We start from the raw sequence: 17,127 nt of genomic DNA, 5'->3' as shown, positions 1-17,127 counted from the left end.
TTGATCGAGGTTACAGTGCGGATACACTTTTGCATCACTCATAGCTCATCCTCCTTGATCCTTATTCCCTAAGATGCATTTTAAGAGTTGAGACATCCTTTGTAAAGGCACACCAAGATTGATTTCCAGGGGAGGGCAGGAGTATGAGAACAGGTGAGACAAGAAGAATGAAATTAGTGAAATAAGATGAGCCTATTGGCAGTCATCACCCTGTCAAGTTGTCATAGTTAATGTGCTCCATCCACCTAATAAATCTCAATCCATGTTTTGGTCTCCACTAACTCCCGAGAAAACCATCTTAGTGTTGTTCAGCAGCAGGTCTCTCCCTGTATGACTGCTGCTGTTGCTGACAACAGGGTGTGTGAGTGCAGTGAACCAAAGCAGTGAAGACGTGGACATTAAAAACTAAAGATGTAATTTAATTTGCTTTAAGTGAATTGCAGCTGTTTTTGAGAGGTGATTAATCATTTCAAGTAATTATTTAAGAAAAAGCTTCAAAAATCTGCAAATGTTCTGGATTCTTTCATCCTACACTACTGTTCAAAAGTCTGGGGTCGTTTAGAAATGTCCTTATTTTTTAAAGAAGAGCAGTTTTTTTCAGTGAAGATAACATTAAATGAATGAGAAATATTGATCAGGCTGCACCGTGGTGCCATCTATGCACCTTCTCTGGCTTACTGCTGTACCAGGACTGAACTGCTGCTGCCTCAAAGCCCCCTGCTGCCAAGATGAGTGTGCTTTGCACTAAATGGTGATGAATCTGACATTTCAAAATTGTTGTCCAGCTTTATTCACCATGAAGCCCATTCATAACATGAATTCTATCAGTGGCCACATGGTGTGATCTATACTCATTACCATTATGCCATTATCTATATTTAAACTTGACAATTTGAAAATGTGCCGTAGACATATTTCTGCTGTACACATGCAACGGTTCTTCACAGCAAGCTGGATTTGTGCTTTTCTTCACATCATGCATTTTGGTAGTTTTAAAAATCAAAGCAGTAGCGCTGTAATCCACATACTTTTAGTAGGACTCTGAAGTGTCTGTGCGGAGCGTTAATAGAGCAGTATTACTTTTTTTTTTTTGCAAATCTAGAGTTTATTTACTTTTCAGTTGACTGCAATCAGAATTTGCCAACTGTTTGAAATCATGATTGTAATGAAGGAATAATAAGAAAAAAACCCTAAATGACTTGTAAAAATGTGAATTAAAAAGTATAAAACTTTTTAATTCACAATTTTGTCACGCTCCTAGAAAGCAGCATTTCCATCAATATGCTTGTTTGTAGATTAAGCAGTTTTGTTTTTTTCATTTTGCCTAGGAATTGTGTACTTTTGAAAAGCAATTTTTGTCTGCACCTACCAGTGGGTCCTCACAGTTGGAATAATAACATGTTAATTCCACTACAGGTGTGACCTGATGTTCTCTGAGGAGAATATATGAACATATATCAGCATTGGCAATCGGACAAAATAAGCTGGAAAATATCCATATATCAGATACTGGCAAAAATCTCAGTGCATTCCCAGTAGAGGTAGTAATTGCTTTCTCATTCTCTGCACAGTCACATAATCCATAATGTAAAAATATGTATTAGTGCAGCTTTAAACATAAAATAATCATTTGTCCCTGGTAGTTCTGAAGTGAATCTATGTGGAGTTAGTATTTTGATAATTATTACAATATCTGTCCATATTATGCAGTCCTGTGCTCACTGGTTTGATTCTTTTTTGTGCATACAGCATGTCACTCAGATGATTTGTGATTTTGATTCTGTGGAAGTGCTGAGACACAAATTCTTAGAATTTTGTGGCACTCTCTTCTTTGTCATGAAACACCGAGCTGTCACTTTTTGCCTTCATTTGATTTGAATATTCATGGTTGGAATGTACACACTGGAGCTGATGGTTGTGCAAACACACTGTCGGTTCACATCCAGTTAGATTTTTATTTCTTCGTGATCTGCTCAGTGTAAAGCATCTCACTTTTGCCCTAAGAATAGCAGCTTGATTTGTGTTTGACGATGGATGACTGCAGCAGGTCAGTGAAGCATTTTATCCAGTATTGCAATCCCTGGTTTAAATGTGTTTCTCCAGTAATAGTTCTCAAAGCAACAAGCAAAATATTCTCTCAGTGTTTTGCATGCTGGAGAGCTTTATTGGATGTCTTATATCTGTTCATTAGAGCCTGATCAGTAGAAACAGCCGAGCAGCCTTGTGTGTCCATTTAGTAGATATAAATTTCAGAAATGTTGGTCATTCATGGAAGTAAATGTTACACTGAAAACTTTGCATGTCAAGAAAATAGATCCAAGACACATGCTGGGCGCTGCCTGTCTAGGCCATCTGCCAAGACACTTGGCAGATGAAATCAATTCCTTGGCAGGGTGCTGTTGTGATGCAATGTTTGTAACAGCATATAATATACTGAAAATAAAGCTGCTTTATAGTGACAATCAGATGTATTCGTATTTGAGATAAATTTAAGAATTTCATTCACAGTATTAGGCAGTATTCCCAAGTGCTTTACTCATACAATAGAAAAAATACAATCATTAAAACGTTCTTTTAGATTAAATTCTATATAACCAGACAACAGCCATACATTTGCTGACAGATGCGTGCTCGGGTTTACATGAGGTATTCTGTGCACAAGTAGGCTGATGCACTGTACAGGATCAGACTTGCCAGGCCAGACAAGTAACTTCAAGTTCGTCTCTGGTATTTCACTTCGGAAAATAAACAAACCATATCTTGTCACTCGTGATTACTGGACACATCACCTGAGGCACCGTCTCGTCTGAGCCAGTGTTACCTTCTTTACATGAGGGCAAAGTCAGAGGAAGGTCATGGTAAAAGAAACTCTCTACTCCTGGCCTTAAATGAGAAGTGAAATGCACACACAGTTTGTACTGTAATCCAGGTTTCATTGCAGTATAATAGCATCACACTGCATCATCGCAGATGCCGTCCGTATTTAAAGAAACAAATTATGTTTTTCTTGTACTGGCGCTCTGTTGTTTTGTTTTTGTCATCTTTATGTTTATCTTTGTTTCCAATTTTGGAGCACTGAATGTTTTCTTGTGTTGTAAAGTAACTCATATGCAAAGATATGTACAAAAATGGAGAACTTTATTTTTGCTCATCGTATCCTTTATAACTTCTTGTATTAGTATTCAGCAGTTTGAATTAATGGAATTCTCTATTGAATTGTTTGTGAATACTTTTAAGTATCACTGTACTGTGTGCAGTGAACAGGCCTTCAAAGATAATCTTTATCCTGTTCATAGCCACCAACATGTGAAACTTTAAATTGCCTGTATTTTACAAAAGCCACATTTTTATTGTTTTTGAATTTGACTATGTATCCTCAGACTCTATGCACTTGTTTATTTCCTTTTTTCACAGATCAGTGTGTCTCCGAATGAGCTGTTCAGTGTTGGGTCTTATTGTGATAACTTCCACTTCCTCTGGATTCCTCTCTGTCACTAGAAACAGGGCCAAAATTGAGAGTATTGTACACATAATATAAAAGCAATCTGTGCTATGTTTTGAGCTCACATTTAAAATACACAATTTTGGGACATGTGAGCTTTGTATTAATTTGTCAAAAAGGGGTAAAATATGGGACCTTTATAGAACCATACAGGGTTGTGTGCTTGAGGCTGTTTACTACAAAGCAGTTCACCAACACACTTTCTATGTTTCCCAGAAACTGAGATTGAGGCCATTTGAAACCACTGCTGTGCAGTTGTCTTGTTCTGCTTTTATGGACCACAATAGTGGTTTTGTGCATTTTAGCCAAGTTGCTTACCATCTGTATGGGTTTAGACAGTCAGTCACTGGTTTCAGCTCAGAAAAGACACTTTGAAAGTGAACTTGTAGAGCCTTGGTGCCTGAGATATAGACAATCACAAAATTAACTTTCCTATCATTGTGAATTTGATTTTCTACTATCTCTGCCTTTGACACATGCAGTTCTTGCTTACAGTCATACAATACAGATCTAATGACCAATTATTACTCCACCAAGGAGGTGGAGCCTCAGCAGAGTTAATTGATGATTTCCGTACATTTGTCTGTTTGTGCATCTTTTTGTGTGTCTGTCTGTCTGTCTGTCTGTTTGTCTGTCTGTCTGTCTGTCTGTTTGTCTGTCTGTCAGCAATATTTTTCGAAAATAGATTGACAGATTTTGATGAAATTTTCAGAGAAGGTCATAAATGACACAAGGACCAAGTGATTAGATTTTAAAGATTAAATATTTCTATATCATTGCAAGATAGCGTCACTGTAACTATAACAACAAGTGAACACTACATCAGCTGTCTGCTGACAATCACATAATCGTTATCCTACTACAAATCCACCGCTGCAGACGAATCAGGACTTATCCATTGGAAATCATACAATGACTGAGCAGCGTTGTTGGAGTACTGTGCTCTCTGAGTGCTTTTCTTGTTTGTCACTGTGATAGATTTGCTTGGAGCAAGTTAGTTTCTATCATTTTCTGAAGTCAACTGATACCAATGGCTCTGTGAAAACTTGCAAATCAACTTTTAAAAGATCACCTAAAGATTGATTAATCAATACTTTATATTCACTGTGACACTCATCTCACTCTCAACACCCCTCGATTCCAATAGCTGCAGTGTAAAGTGTCTGATTAACCAACTGTACTTTCCCTGCTCACTTGTACTTGTGAACAGAGTGGAGCATGGAAGCAACTAGCTGTAATACTATATCTTTCTGTTTTTTTTCTACTATATCAAGTAAAATCAATTAATGTAAGTTTTACAGTAAATATATGCATATACTTTTCTAAATTGTTATGACCTGGCTCAAATGGCCACAACAGTAGGGAGACACACCAAGGATCACAGCTACTGAATATTCTGTGAAACCAAATTACAGGCGATATTTAATACTCACAATATGGGGTTGTAGAAACCAGTAGAATGCGTGCTGTGCATGTCTGAGTAATCTTGGTGTAAGTGTTGTTAGGTGTAAGCCACAACATTAAGAAGAAACTAAGACAAGATAATAAAACACATGTCCCAACACGATCACCAAAGCAGACCATACACACCCACACACAAAAATATAATTACAACAAAGCAGTTATTAAGCACTACATTCCTACATTTCCTAAACATTCCTGAGTTGACTGATGACCTAGTTATGAACACTTTAGTCACTAGACTGTAAATTTCAAATGTGCGTTGGCAAATCTACTTTCCGACTTCACTGAGGTGGAATGCAAAGGAAACCACACAGGGCACGTTGCAGCCTGACAGTATATTATAACATAAGTTAGATGGATTGAAAGGGTTAAACATCAGAATTGTTATCATATTTGAGAGATGGTTTCCCAAATTATCTGAAATGCAAAAAGAAGGTTTTAGATGAGGCAAGTCTATTATAACATGAGTTGCAGGGATTGAAATGGTTAAATACTGTGCAACATCAGATTTGCTGTTATATGTGAGATGCATCACCAAATTATCTAAAATGCAAAAAAAAGAAGCTTTCTTTAGTTTATGTCAGTATTATAACAAGGCGGTTACAGGGTTTGAAAGGGTTAAATACTGTGTAAGATCAGATGTATTATTTATGTGAGAGAGTACATGTATAATGATTTTAGAAAAGATCCCAACCGTAGCCATGCATGTTCAAGCTTGGTGCTATCTCCTGGATGTTTTTTCAGTAAATTTAAACCATTTTCATGCAAAATATTAAGTAATGTGAATCACACACATCTATACAAGTAAATATTTCAAATATATAACTCAAGAATTTGTGAAAACTGCGAAGAAAGATATAAATGTCACAGACTCGTCTGTCAAAGACAGCGAAAATGTCCGTTTTCGACAAAATCACAACGGGGGGGTATGGTTTCACGTTGCCAAATTAAAATTATATGCCCACATAAACTATTACTGTGACAAATTCTGATATATTCTGAACGACTACCCCTTTAGAAAGATTTTAAGTGGTTAGTTGATGCTGTGCATGCCCTGGTTTGTACAATTTTTAGCAAAATATTCAGTTGCTTTTCGGAACTCGAAGTGTTTCCGTAACCATTTTTCACCAAATTTAGCATATTTTTATGTTATATGGCAAAAGTATTGCATAAATGTGATATATTTTTCTTCTTTATGTTTTTATTCTAATTTTAACATACTGAGCCCATATTGTGACCAAAAACCAAATTTGAAGAAATTCTAGTGAATTTCGAATTTTCATACAAATCGGAGCGCCCCGCGTATACATTTAGGGTGATAACACAGTGATGGCCGAGAGTTATACAAGGCTATCACAATTTTTTCATCTCTAGGGATATATATATCTTGCTAAAAATCACAGTGAGGCTTACTCCATCTGAATGGTACCGATAGGTGAAATTTGGGGTTCTGGCTCATAGCCTATATCTGTTACTGTGGTTGCATGGAGTTGAGACGTGTCCCATGCTGAAAGTGAAATGTTAGTTTGTCTGATCTAGTAAGTCTGCTTTTACAGAAAAGTTAGCAGAGTGCTAGTTCAGACATGAAGCCAACACATTTCGATGCCAACAGATTAATGTACAGAGTTGCATGTCTGAAAGGGGCTGTGGTCTGCTGTCTTTAGAGGACACCAGATGAACTCATACATTTCTTCTTAGATTATTCTCAGCTCAAATTCTACATTTATAACTTCTCCCATAACAGCTGGACTGCACAAAAAGAAAAAGTTCATTTTGGGGACATTCTACATTTACAGCTTATAATAAATACAACAGTTGAGCAAACAAGGCATCTATCAGTATCCATGGTGACAGCTGTTTCCTGTTATTGGAGGAAGGTTTTTTCTCCCCTTTCTCATGCAGAAAGCCTTCACAACTGTGAGTGTTAATTCATATAAAATGTCAGTCTGTAGTGAAGGGCTTGATCTTATTCATTGTGTGAACTCACACACCTAGGCCATTTTCACACGTGCTTCGCCCCTCAACTGAACTGTGTGGGACAATGCAAATGACAGAATCAGTGGAACCCAACATTAAACAGACTTTACCCTTCCATCTCCCTGGTACAAAGGTGTCATGTGTTAATACAGACGATGACAGTGACAGAGTGCATGTTGATGTGCATCATGTCCTGTGTCCTGCACACTCTGCTCAGGCGCCACTACTCATCAAAACCAAACTGCGTATTTCCAGTGGTGACATCTCATCTGACATGGACACTCTGCTGTTATGTGCTACTTGTGTGAAAGGTCGACTCTGGCCTACAATGCCTAATTCTTCAGACGTTGTCCAGAATTCAGGTGTGAATCCTTCAGACTGAGACTGGCTTGTTTACTGTCACTGTCATCTCTGTGAGGGACAAAATGTACTGGAGTAAGACTTGCCAGTTCATTTGTTTCAGTGGAGTTGAACTCATCCCAAAGCATTTTTCTGAATGCTACTTAATGAAATTGACATTAAAAGTTTATGCAAGGGACTGTACAGTGGTTTGGTGGTTAGCACTTTCGTCTTGCAGCGAGAAGATGCCTGGTTTGCTTACCGGCCTTCCTGGGATCTTTCTGCATATAGTTTGCATGTTCTATCTGTGCATGCGTGGGTTTTCTCTGGGTGCTGCGCCTTCCTCCCACAGTCCAACAGCATGTTGAGTTAATTGTTAACTCTAAATTGTCCATTGGTGTGATTATGAGTGTGAATGACCTGTCCAGATGAACCCTGTCTTCACCCTCAGTCAACTGGGATAGGCTCCAGCCCCCCTGTATCCCTAATGAGGATGAAGTGGTGTGTAGATAATGAATGGATGGAAGTTTATGCAAGATATGTGGAGAGACTGCTGCTTTACTTAGTCTGACAGATGGGATTGTTAGTGACTTTTACCTTTACTCCCGATGTTCACACCAAACCGTCAGCTGAAGATTGTTAGACTGTAAAAGGAGAAAAGTCCATCTTTGATGTGATACAGTTTAAACCAACCTGCACGTGAAAGCTCTGCTTCACCTGCTGCCTCGCCTTCAGTTTAAGTGTGTAGCGTTCAGTATAGGAAGGGACGGAGCCTTTGCTTGCTGTTCCCAAACAATCTTTATCTCATAATTCATGCATGGCTATAACACATTCAAATACCACAAGACTTTCTTCTTTGCAGTGAATCACAATATGAATCAAAAGTACAATGTAGAATAAGTATCTTAAAATTCAAATGCAAAATCCATCTCTGTGTTTCCCCCAGGTTCTCCTCCCTTGTCCTCTTGTGAGCACTCACGGAGCCCAGAGCTGGAAGAGCCTGCAAAGATGAGAAGGAACGACAACTACCTGCCAGTCCCTGGTGAAGAGAAGAACCTGCCCAGGAGCAACGAGTCCATAGTAAGAAATTACATCCACATAATCATTGCAGTGCTGCTGAGTTGTAATGTGTGATGCAGAGCAGAGATTTTCAAACTTGCCCCAGGGAGAAGCAGAGATGCAAAACGTGAGGCGCAAGCAGGTGTTCAAAAAACAACAGGGTCTTACTTACGCTACATTCAGCATTCAGCATGTGTCATCTGTCAGGGTTTGGGTTAACTGGTGATTCTAGAGTGGTCATAGGTGTGTGTCTGAGTGTGCATGATTGTCTGTCTCGCTATGTATTCCTATGATGGGCAGGCTACCTACTCAGGATGTAGCCCGCCTCCTGCCCAATATCAGCTGGGATATGCTCCAGCCCACTGCAACCCTCTTTAAGCTGTGTAGCTGATGAATTAATGTCCATTATGGAAAACATCCTTAAATCCACTATGATATCTGTGAAAAATGCTCTCTGACTGTTCTGAACTTTTCCTCAATATCATAATAATCAAATGATATATTAATGAGTTCACCACAGATGGAAGGTGCTAATAGCTAATTCAGCTTAACTTCAGCCATGACAAAAAACAAATCAATGAGAAAATGTAGACTAAAATACTGAGGTGTGAGTTGTGGCCCGCAGTCAGTTTGACTCCATATGATTCATATTACTGCATGTACAGTATGCAAGTCCTGTTTGTGTGTTTAGGACTGGTGTAGAGCAATGACTGAAGTGGCCATGCATCAGTTCAATGGTTCAGCATGAGAAAAACCAAATAAGTAAATATTATTGAAATATGGGATTTCTATGGGATACACATTTACACAGTTATGCACTGAGTCAAGACCTGTCTGTTTCCAATAAATATAGCTGAAGAAACTGCTGAAATAATAAGCCCATAAGAAACAAATTAAAAAAAACATAAATAAGACTAAGGGATATAGACAATAGTGATTAATAAAGCAGATGTGGTGTATTCTGAGTGGATCTAAAAGAAGTCATCAGTGGCAAATGAGCCTGTACCTGTAATACATTAAATCTTTTAACATTCATGTTTCTAAATTCTCTGATTGCAGCGTTTTTAATCTGAATATTGTCTGATGTCTTCACTCCTCAGTTCCTACTCATGTACTGTGACAGTTAACCAGATATCTTAGGGTTCTGGACAAAAACCTTTTAAACACCACATTTGGGTTGTGTTCAATCCTGATAAACATTCTTCATACATTTTGTACAACAAACAACTAATCAGTTCATCCAGAAATTAATTGACAGGTTAATTGATTAGAGAATAGTTGTTACTTGCAGCCAGTGTAGGCATGGATAGATGCCAGTCACAGCAAGTGCATTTATGGCCCTTTCAGGCAGTTGTTGTGGGGTAGTTGTGTTGTAGCTATGGTGTGGTTCTCCTGTGAGAGGTTCTCCTGCTGTGTTGTGAATTGTCAGCGTATACTGAGCCCTGTGCTGGAACACGGCTACCTGTTTCTAAACCTTAAACATCTAGTGATGCTCTGGATATAGCAGCATTATGAGCATTTGAGGTGTTTACTGCCACTGAAGAAAAATAAAATTGTTCATGAACATAAGCCGGCACCTCTCCGTTGGCCTCTCTGAAGACTTGAGCAGTTAAAAGGCTTCATTAACTTAGGACCAGAGTGCTCCTAGCCATGGTTCAGGGCTGCAGCTCCCGCAGTAAAACAAGAGTGTGTGTGGTTTTTCATCGTATTATTAGTCCCATGCTAGCAGCCTGTATGTAGAGCATCATGTGGTAAAGCTCTGTCAGGAGAAATAAATTCATTCCTTTGCTTGGACCAGTAGTTATGTATGGAGCATTTGGGACTAAAGGGAGATTTTAATTTAAATTCAATATTCATTAAAATCTTGTTGATGCATTCTGTGCACACAATGTGCTGACACAACATTTTTACACAGAACAATTTACAATTTTTTCCTAAAGAACGCCATCAGCAGCAACTGTATTTTCATGTCAGCTGTTCACTGGTTCCCAGACTTCTGCCTTGTTGGTTTATATTGCTGTATTAATAAAATGTATTTGTTTACTAAGTGGTATGGGATCTACTTTGTTTTTTTTTTTTACAAATGTGTTTGCCTTGTTTTACAGTAACAGTTTCTCATATTTTAGCTACACAGCTTTCCTTATATTTTCTGGTGCTTGAGAAGTTTAACTGTTTAACAATAATGTGTCGCTGTTGTTTTCACAGCTTGTTGTGCTGCCTGTTGTGGTCAAATTAATTGTTCTAGGCAGAATGCTCTGTCAAATGTTGTCCTTTACAGTTTTTTCAATTGCTAACACGCATTGATCGAAACTGAAGTCACATGTTCAAAACTCTTAACTCAGTCTGCAAAACAGAAGTCCATGTGGACCGAACTCTGAATCACTTTCCATTGCTTTCACACAAAATGCCTTCAGTGACCACAGTCACCAAAATTCATGAACTCTTTTCTTAGTTACTAGTTCACCACCTGCAAAACACTAGACTTTTACAGCACATTTTTCAAACGCTAGCACACCGTGTTCACAACAGTTAAAAACACAATCAAAACAGAATGATTGGGGAAAACACGGGGAATTTCTGCTGCAGCCACATTGAAATCTATTGAAAATCATATCAAAATATTGACAATAAAAATAAATTAAAAGATTATGTAATTCTAAACACAGCTGAGTGTAGTTGACAGCTGAAAACCGATTCAGGTGATCTGTGTTTGGCCTCATCAGAAACCATATACATAAAAGGAGACACTCAGAAAGGTTCTATCCACAGTGCATCACCAGAGAAGATGTAAGATGTGATATGGATGGAAACATGAGTCCAAATGCAGACGACTGTGAATGTTACAGTATACATGTGTTGTTGGTTTTTGACTTTTATCTCTTGATTTCTATTCTGTCCTCTGAATTCTGCATTTTTGTTGTTTACAGTAAACTTTCTTTTTTTTGTAAGGTCCCAAAGTACTGATACAAAGGCACAGAGAAAATATGTAAATGTTGTTGAAGTAAACTGCTGCTTTCCTGATTCTTTTTTTTTTTGCAATATATTACAATGATTTAGAACAATCAGAGTGCAAAGATCTTAGTTTTTTTTCAATTGCTAACACGCATTGGTCAAAACTGAAGTCACATGTTCAAAACTCTGAACACTCTGAACATTTTGCATTGCTTTCACACAAAATGCATTCAGTGACCACAGTCACCAAAATTCATGAACTCTTTTCTCAGTTTCTAGTTCACCACCTACAAAACACTAGACTTTTACAGCACATTTTTCAAATGCTAACACACTCTGTTCAAAACAGTTAAAACCACAATCAAAACAGAATGATGGGGAAAAACATGAGGAATTTCTGCTGCAGCCACATTGAAATCTATGGAAAATCATTTCAAAATATTGACAATAAAAATAAATTTAAAAAAATACCTAATTCCAAACACAGCTGAGTGTAGTTGTCAGCTGAAAACCGATTCACGTGATCTGTGTTTGGCCTCATCAGAAACCATAAAAAGGAGACACTCAAAAAGGTTCTACCCACAATGCATCTCCAGAGAAGACATCAGATGTAATGGATAGAAACATGAGTCCAAATGCAGACGGCAGGTTGTGAATGTTACAGTATACATGTACATGTTGTTGGTTTTTGAATTTTATCTCTTTATTTCTATTCTGCCCCCTGAATTCTGAGATTCTGCATTTTTTTTGTTTACAGTAAACATTCTATTTTTTGTAAGGTCCCAAAGTACCTATGCAAAGGCACAGAGAAAATACCTCAATGTTGTTGAAGTAAACTGCTGCTTTCCCGATTCATTCTTGTTGCAATATATTACAATAATTTAGAAAACTCAAAGTGCAAGGATATTATTTTATACTAAAATACTGATTTATCTAAAAAGAAATCATTCAAACTTTAAAGATTACAATTTATTTCATGTAATGCTCTCTGTTGTAAGTATTTTGCAGTTCAGTATCCTAAGACTGACAGCATTTGTTTCCAAAGTGAGACTATTTGCTCGTGTTGTGGTTGAATGAGCTTATTTTGAGACATGTATAAAATGTTTTGTTGGTGAGAAACAGTTTTGGGGATGAAATTAACTGTTTAGCCGAGATACATGATGGAAATGCAGGCTGAGTAAAGACTTTTGAACATGTGACTTCAGTTTGGACCAATGCTTGTTAGCAATTGAAAAAAACTGTAATTGCAACTAAAGTGTATTATTATAGTAAGTTTCTCAGAGGTTTTCTGTTTTTTTCCCATTCATTCATTCATTCATTCATTCATTCATTCATTCATTCGAGTCTGTTTCATAGTGGCCATTACTATAGGCCATAAGGAAACGATGAAGCCCTCATTTATCTGATAGTTGTCCTATTCTCTTATTTTTATCTTGAGAAAATAAGGTTGTTAGGATCAGCTTGTTGCAATCATATGAAAATAAAAAGTAAATCAAAATCATGATCTTGGGATGACAGGCCAAAGGAAATAGTATATATTGTACAATTAAAATGACTTTAGTTCTAAATCAGGCCAAACAAAAAAAATATCTAATTTCACGGTGAATGATATAAGGTTTAATGTATATTTGCATAATTTGATTAAATGGTCAGTGGTGCAAAGCATCGACTATATTTTAGGAATTAAGGGCTGCAATGGCTGTAACTTCAGAGAGGGTTTTGGTCCTAGATATACTACATTTTATAAGCTGATTTACCGCTTATCTATAATGCTGTCTAGTCCTGCAGAAATATGTTCTTCTTGTGTCTTGACTTTTGTGAAATCCATTGAGATATTTACTGCTGTAGGCTCCAGCACCCCCCGCGACCCTAGTGAGGATAAAGCGGTGTATAGAGAATGGATGGATATTTACTGCTGTGTACATTGAGGTCACTGAGGTGTGACATATATTCACACACCTCTATGTGAAGTGGCTGCATATTTGTGAGCTACATATATTAATTTCCATTCACGTCCTCTGGATTCTAGTGTAGAGATATTAGAAAACAAGAACATAGCTAAATCTGTCTGCAGGGAAAATACCACCAGAAAATGTGTAGGGGAATCTAATCTATGTCCACCAATAAGTACTATTATGTTTGCTCTGTTACGTCCTTTACTGCCTCATTTCCTGTGTTGGAATACTGGAATCAAAATTCCACAGTAATATACTGTGATTTGAACCCTTGAGCGTGCGGATATTTCCTCAGTGCTGCTGTGAAAAACATTATTGACTTGAAAACTGGGTAGTTTATCATGGCTCAGAAACATGTGTGTGTGTGTGTGTGTGTGTGTGTGTGTGTGTGTGTGTGTGTGTGTGTGTGTGTGTGTGGGAGGGGGAGGGGGGGGAGGGGGGTATGCGTGTATGCGTGTGGGTGGGTGACTGTGTGGAAGCCCAGAGGAGAGGAGAACCTCATTTCCCGGTGGCTTGGTGAGAATACAGTTCCTATTGGTGAGCGATGCGTACACCACCACATCCTCATGCGCCCTCTGAGAAGTGACCTCTGACCTTTGCAGCGATGACTACTTTCTTTTGAGAGAGAGTTGAACATGAATATATGTGTTTATATTCTTTGCGCACATATTCACATCCATATTCAACAGCCCTTGATGATACTTCCTATCACAGAAACACACAGGAACACAGACTGTTGCTGCACGGTGGCTGTAAAGACCTTTTCTTATCAGCACATTTCCTACTGTATCAATATTAGCTTTGTGATTCATTGTTGATCTACAGCCACGGAGGCAATTCAAATGCATTCATCCTGAGTTTATGACTCTCCTATTGACAGCGGACTGTCTGATCTGTGTTTAATGTAATTGTGGCTTTATCAGCATGTAAAGATCTGTTCCAGATAGCACAGGCTTTTAATGCTATCACAAATTCCCATACAGTATGTGCTGTCTTCACTTTACCACATCTCGCTCACTGTTACAAAGTCAGTGACACTCCTGTATGTTGCTGGAACAGAGGGGACTGGTAAAGATTTACTAAATACAACTACATTTTTTACAACTACTTCAAGATGGGGAAAGACACAGACATTAGGTTTGTAAATGTACTGTTTCTACCCTCTAATAATTCTAATAAATCTCTGTACCTTTTCTTTGTACCGAATTTCCCTTTAAAGACTATTGATAGATCTGTACTAATCTTAATCTTCATTCAGGTCACGAGGGGGACTCCTTTAACAGGTAACAGTCTATCACAGGGCTAGGGTTTGATAAGTGACTCAGTGTGACCAACTGCAATGTGAGAAAAAAATCTGACGATGGTAAAAATTTTAAGATGAACTGCCAGCTGTGTTTCCACAGAGCAAAGAGAAGATGACAAGAGAGCGTGAGAGGAAAATAAAACATACTGGATCAATAAAATAAACAGTAGGAAATGTCCTATCTAGCAGCGTGCAATTTGCTAATTGCATTGTTCCAAATTGTCTGTGTAGGTTCTCATTCATCCAGGTCATGGTTATCCAAAGTAGTTTAAATCAATCCACTGGACTTTAAGAAAGTTCCTTGAAGGCTTTTGAAGAAAGTCCCCCCCCCCCCCCGGACCATAGTGAGGATAACACAGTGTATAGAGAATGGATGGATGGATGGATTTTATCTTTATATTTGTGTGTATTAAAGTCTACTGTCTTGTGTCTATGTTTTAATTTTTCCCTGTTGTGTCTTCTTTTTGGTGCCCGAATGATATAATTTCCCAAAAGCATCATAGTTTTTCTTGTAATGTAATCAAAACAAAGATTTGTCAGTAAGATAAACAGCTAGCCTTTTGTATGCAAGTTCATACAAAAGGCCTGATAGTGGAAGCAGCTGAGGATTTGTGTGTGTGGTTGTGTGCCTCAGTGTTTCATCAGATGGCCTGCAGGAGTGTTACACCACACATACACACACACACACACACACACACACACACACACACACACACACACACACACACACACACACACACACACACACACACACACACACACACACACACACACACACACACACACAAAGGGTTAACAAGCTTCCAAATAGCCTGGAGTTCCGTTCATCAAGTGGCAGCGTACAAAGCTGTAATCAGATAAATGAGAGTTGACAAGGGCAGTTAGTTGTTTTTTTTTAGAATTACCCACAGAATAAATCAGGAAAATATCAAATGAACATTGCTGGTTGTGTTCCAGTGTGCTGCAGCAGTGTTATTGAACAGTGATTATCAAATGAAATCTAATGTTCATATTTTATGTATTTTTGGACTGTATAAACTGTTGTGAAGACAAACCAGTGTCCCTTTTCTTCATAAAGTCATGAAATAAATCAGTCAAGCTGTCAGTTCAACAGTCATATTTGAACAAACAAACATTTGACCCTCTGTGAAACAATGCCTTCACTGAAAACATGTAAATTTATTTTTCAAAATTTAAATGTTTCTTGAAACAGCTGATTATTGTATTTTTTTTTTCCAGATGTTACCTAAGAAGGGGGCAATAGTGTTCAATGATGTTTTTGCAATCATTTATGAACAACTATGTCCCACAAAGAGAAGACATACCAGGCTTGCTAAAAAATACATTCAGTGTTTGTTTTGACCTTTCATGGGACTTGGTGACAGCATAAAATAGAAAAGAGTCAGCCGTATGTCGTTATACCAGAAAACTTGTGGCCTTTCTCTTATTGTCTATGCACTTTTTTTTTTTTACATTTGAAAGCAAAATGCAAAGCTGTTGTAAAGTATGAGGTGTAGGGATGTCAGCATGTTGTAGGCTTTTATAACCCACAGTAAGAAAGGGACAGCCGACAGAATAGATCTAGAATAGATCGCTGTGTACACACTACTTGCTATTACATTTAATATTTGATGGCATGCAGTAAAAGACAACATGAATCAGCTGTAGAACCACATCCCAGATAGCAAACTATGGGTGAATCAATGTTGAATCTATGTTGAGACCTAACATAGAAATTATACAGAAAGCGCAAGGTTGATAAAATGTTGAGTCAACGTTTGCTTTTCAACCATAAATCACACTTTACCCAAATAGCAAAAGATGTTAAATCAATGTTGAATTAGGGTTAAGAAGGTTGAATAGTGGATACGGTTGAAGATTGATGGTTGGATCAACGTTGATTCAACAACATTTTGTCAACATTGAAGTTTGTGTTTAAAAGATGCCATTGAATCTACATTGTATTTTGGTTTAATTAAAATGTTTGACAGGTCAATGTTTAATTAATGTTGAATCTATGTTTGCAAACATGTAATCCATGTAAGCAAACGTTGACTCAACATTTTATCAATCTTGCGCTTTCTGTATAATTTCTACATTAGGTCTCAACATAGATTCAACATTGATTCACCCATAGTTTACTATCTGGGATGTTTGTTGTATGTTGGTCCCTGCTGAACAACATTTCTTTTCCAGTGTGCACCATGTTGTCGCTGATAACAGCACTCACTGGGGGAAGCTAGTGGTGTTGCTTCTCTAGTGCTAAAGTGTATGGCGCCCAGTAGTGCATTAGTCCAGTGAACTGTGAGGTAAATACACAGCTGAAGAATAGCATGATGTTGCCATTGTAACCATCAGCTATATCATCTGATCCTCCATCCACACCCTGCCATGAGGCATTTGTTTTTCTGTATCTTCTTACTAATGTGAAGTGACTGCAAAAAAATGTATTAGGATCCATAGGATCAGGGTAAGCCAGTAAGCCAGTGCGGTCCGGTACTGCGTACCGGCAAAAGATCTGGTGGTGGTACGCAATACCGGTAAAAGATCCGGTAGTGGTACACCGCTTTTCCACC

At 37.9% G+C, this 17,127-nt stretch overlaps 1 protein-coding gene across 2 annotated transcripts in view; it reads left to right on the top strand.

The window, feature by feature from the left end:
- ano1a (anoctamin 1, calcium activated chloride channel a) overlaps positions 1–17,127 on the top strand; it is a 101,921-nt gene that overhangs the window by 7,302 nt on the left and 77,492 nt on the right. For both annotated transcript variants that reach the window (XM_051941918.1, XM_051941911.1), the window contains exon 2: positions 8,229–8,362. In XM_051941918.1, coding sequence (XP_051797878.1) covers positions 8,291–8,362 — 72 coding nt within the window. In that variant the 5' untranslated portion in view covers positions 8,229–8,290. The remainder of the gene's footprint in view (positions 1–8,228; positions 8,363–17,127) is intronic.

The sequence above is a fragment of the Acanthochromis polyacanthus genome, chromosome 2 (genome assembly GCF_021347895.1).
Source record: "Acanthochromis polyacanthus isolate Apoly-LR-REF ecotype Palm Island chromosome 2, KAUST_Apoly_ChrSc, whole genome shotgun sequence".
Classification (NCBI taxonomy): domain Eukaryota; kingdom Metazoa; phylum Chordata; class Actinopteri; family Pomacentridae; genus Acanthochromis; species Acanthochromis polyacanthus.
The sequence above is the reverse complement of the archived record's forward strand: the minus strand, read 5'-3'. Positions and strand labels throughout refer to the sequence as shown.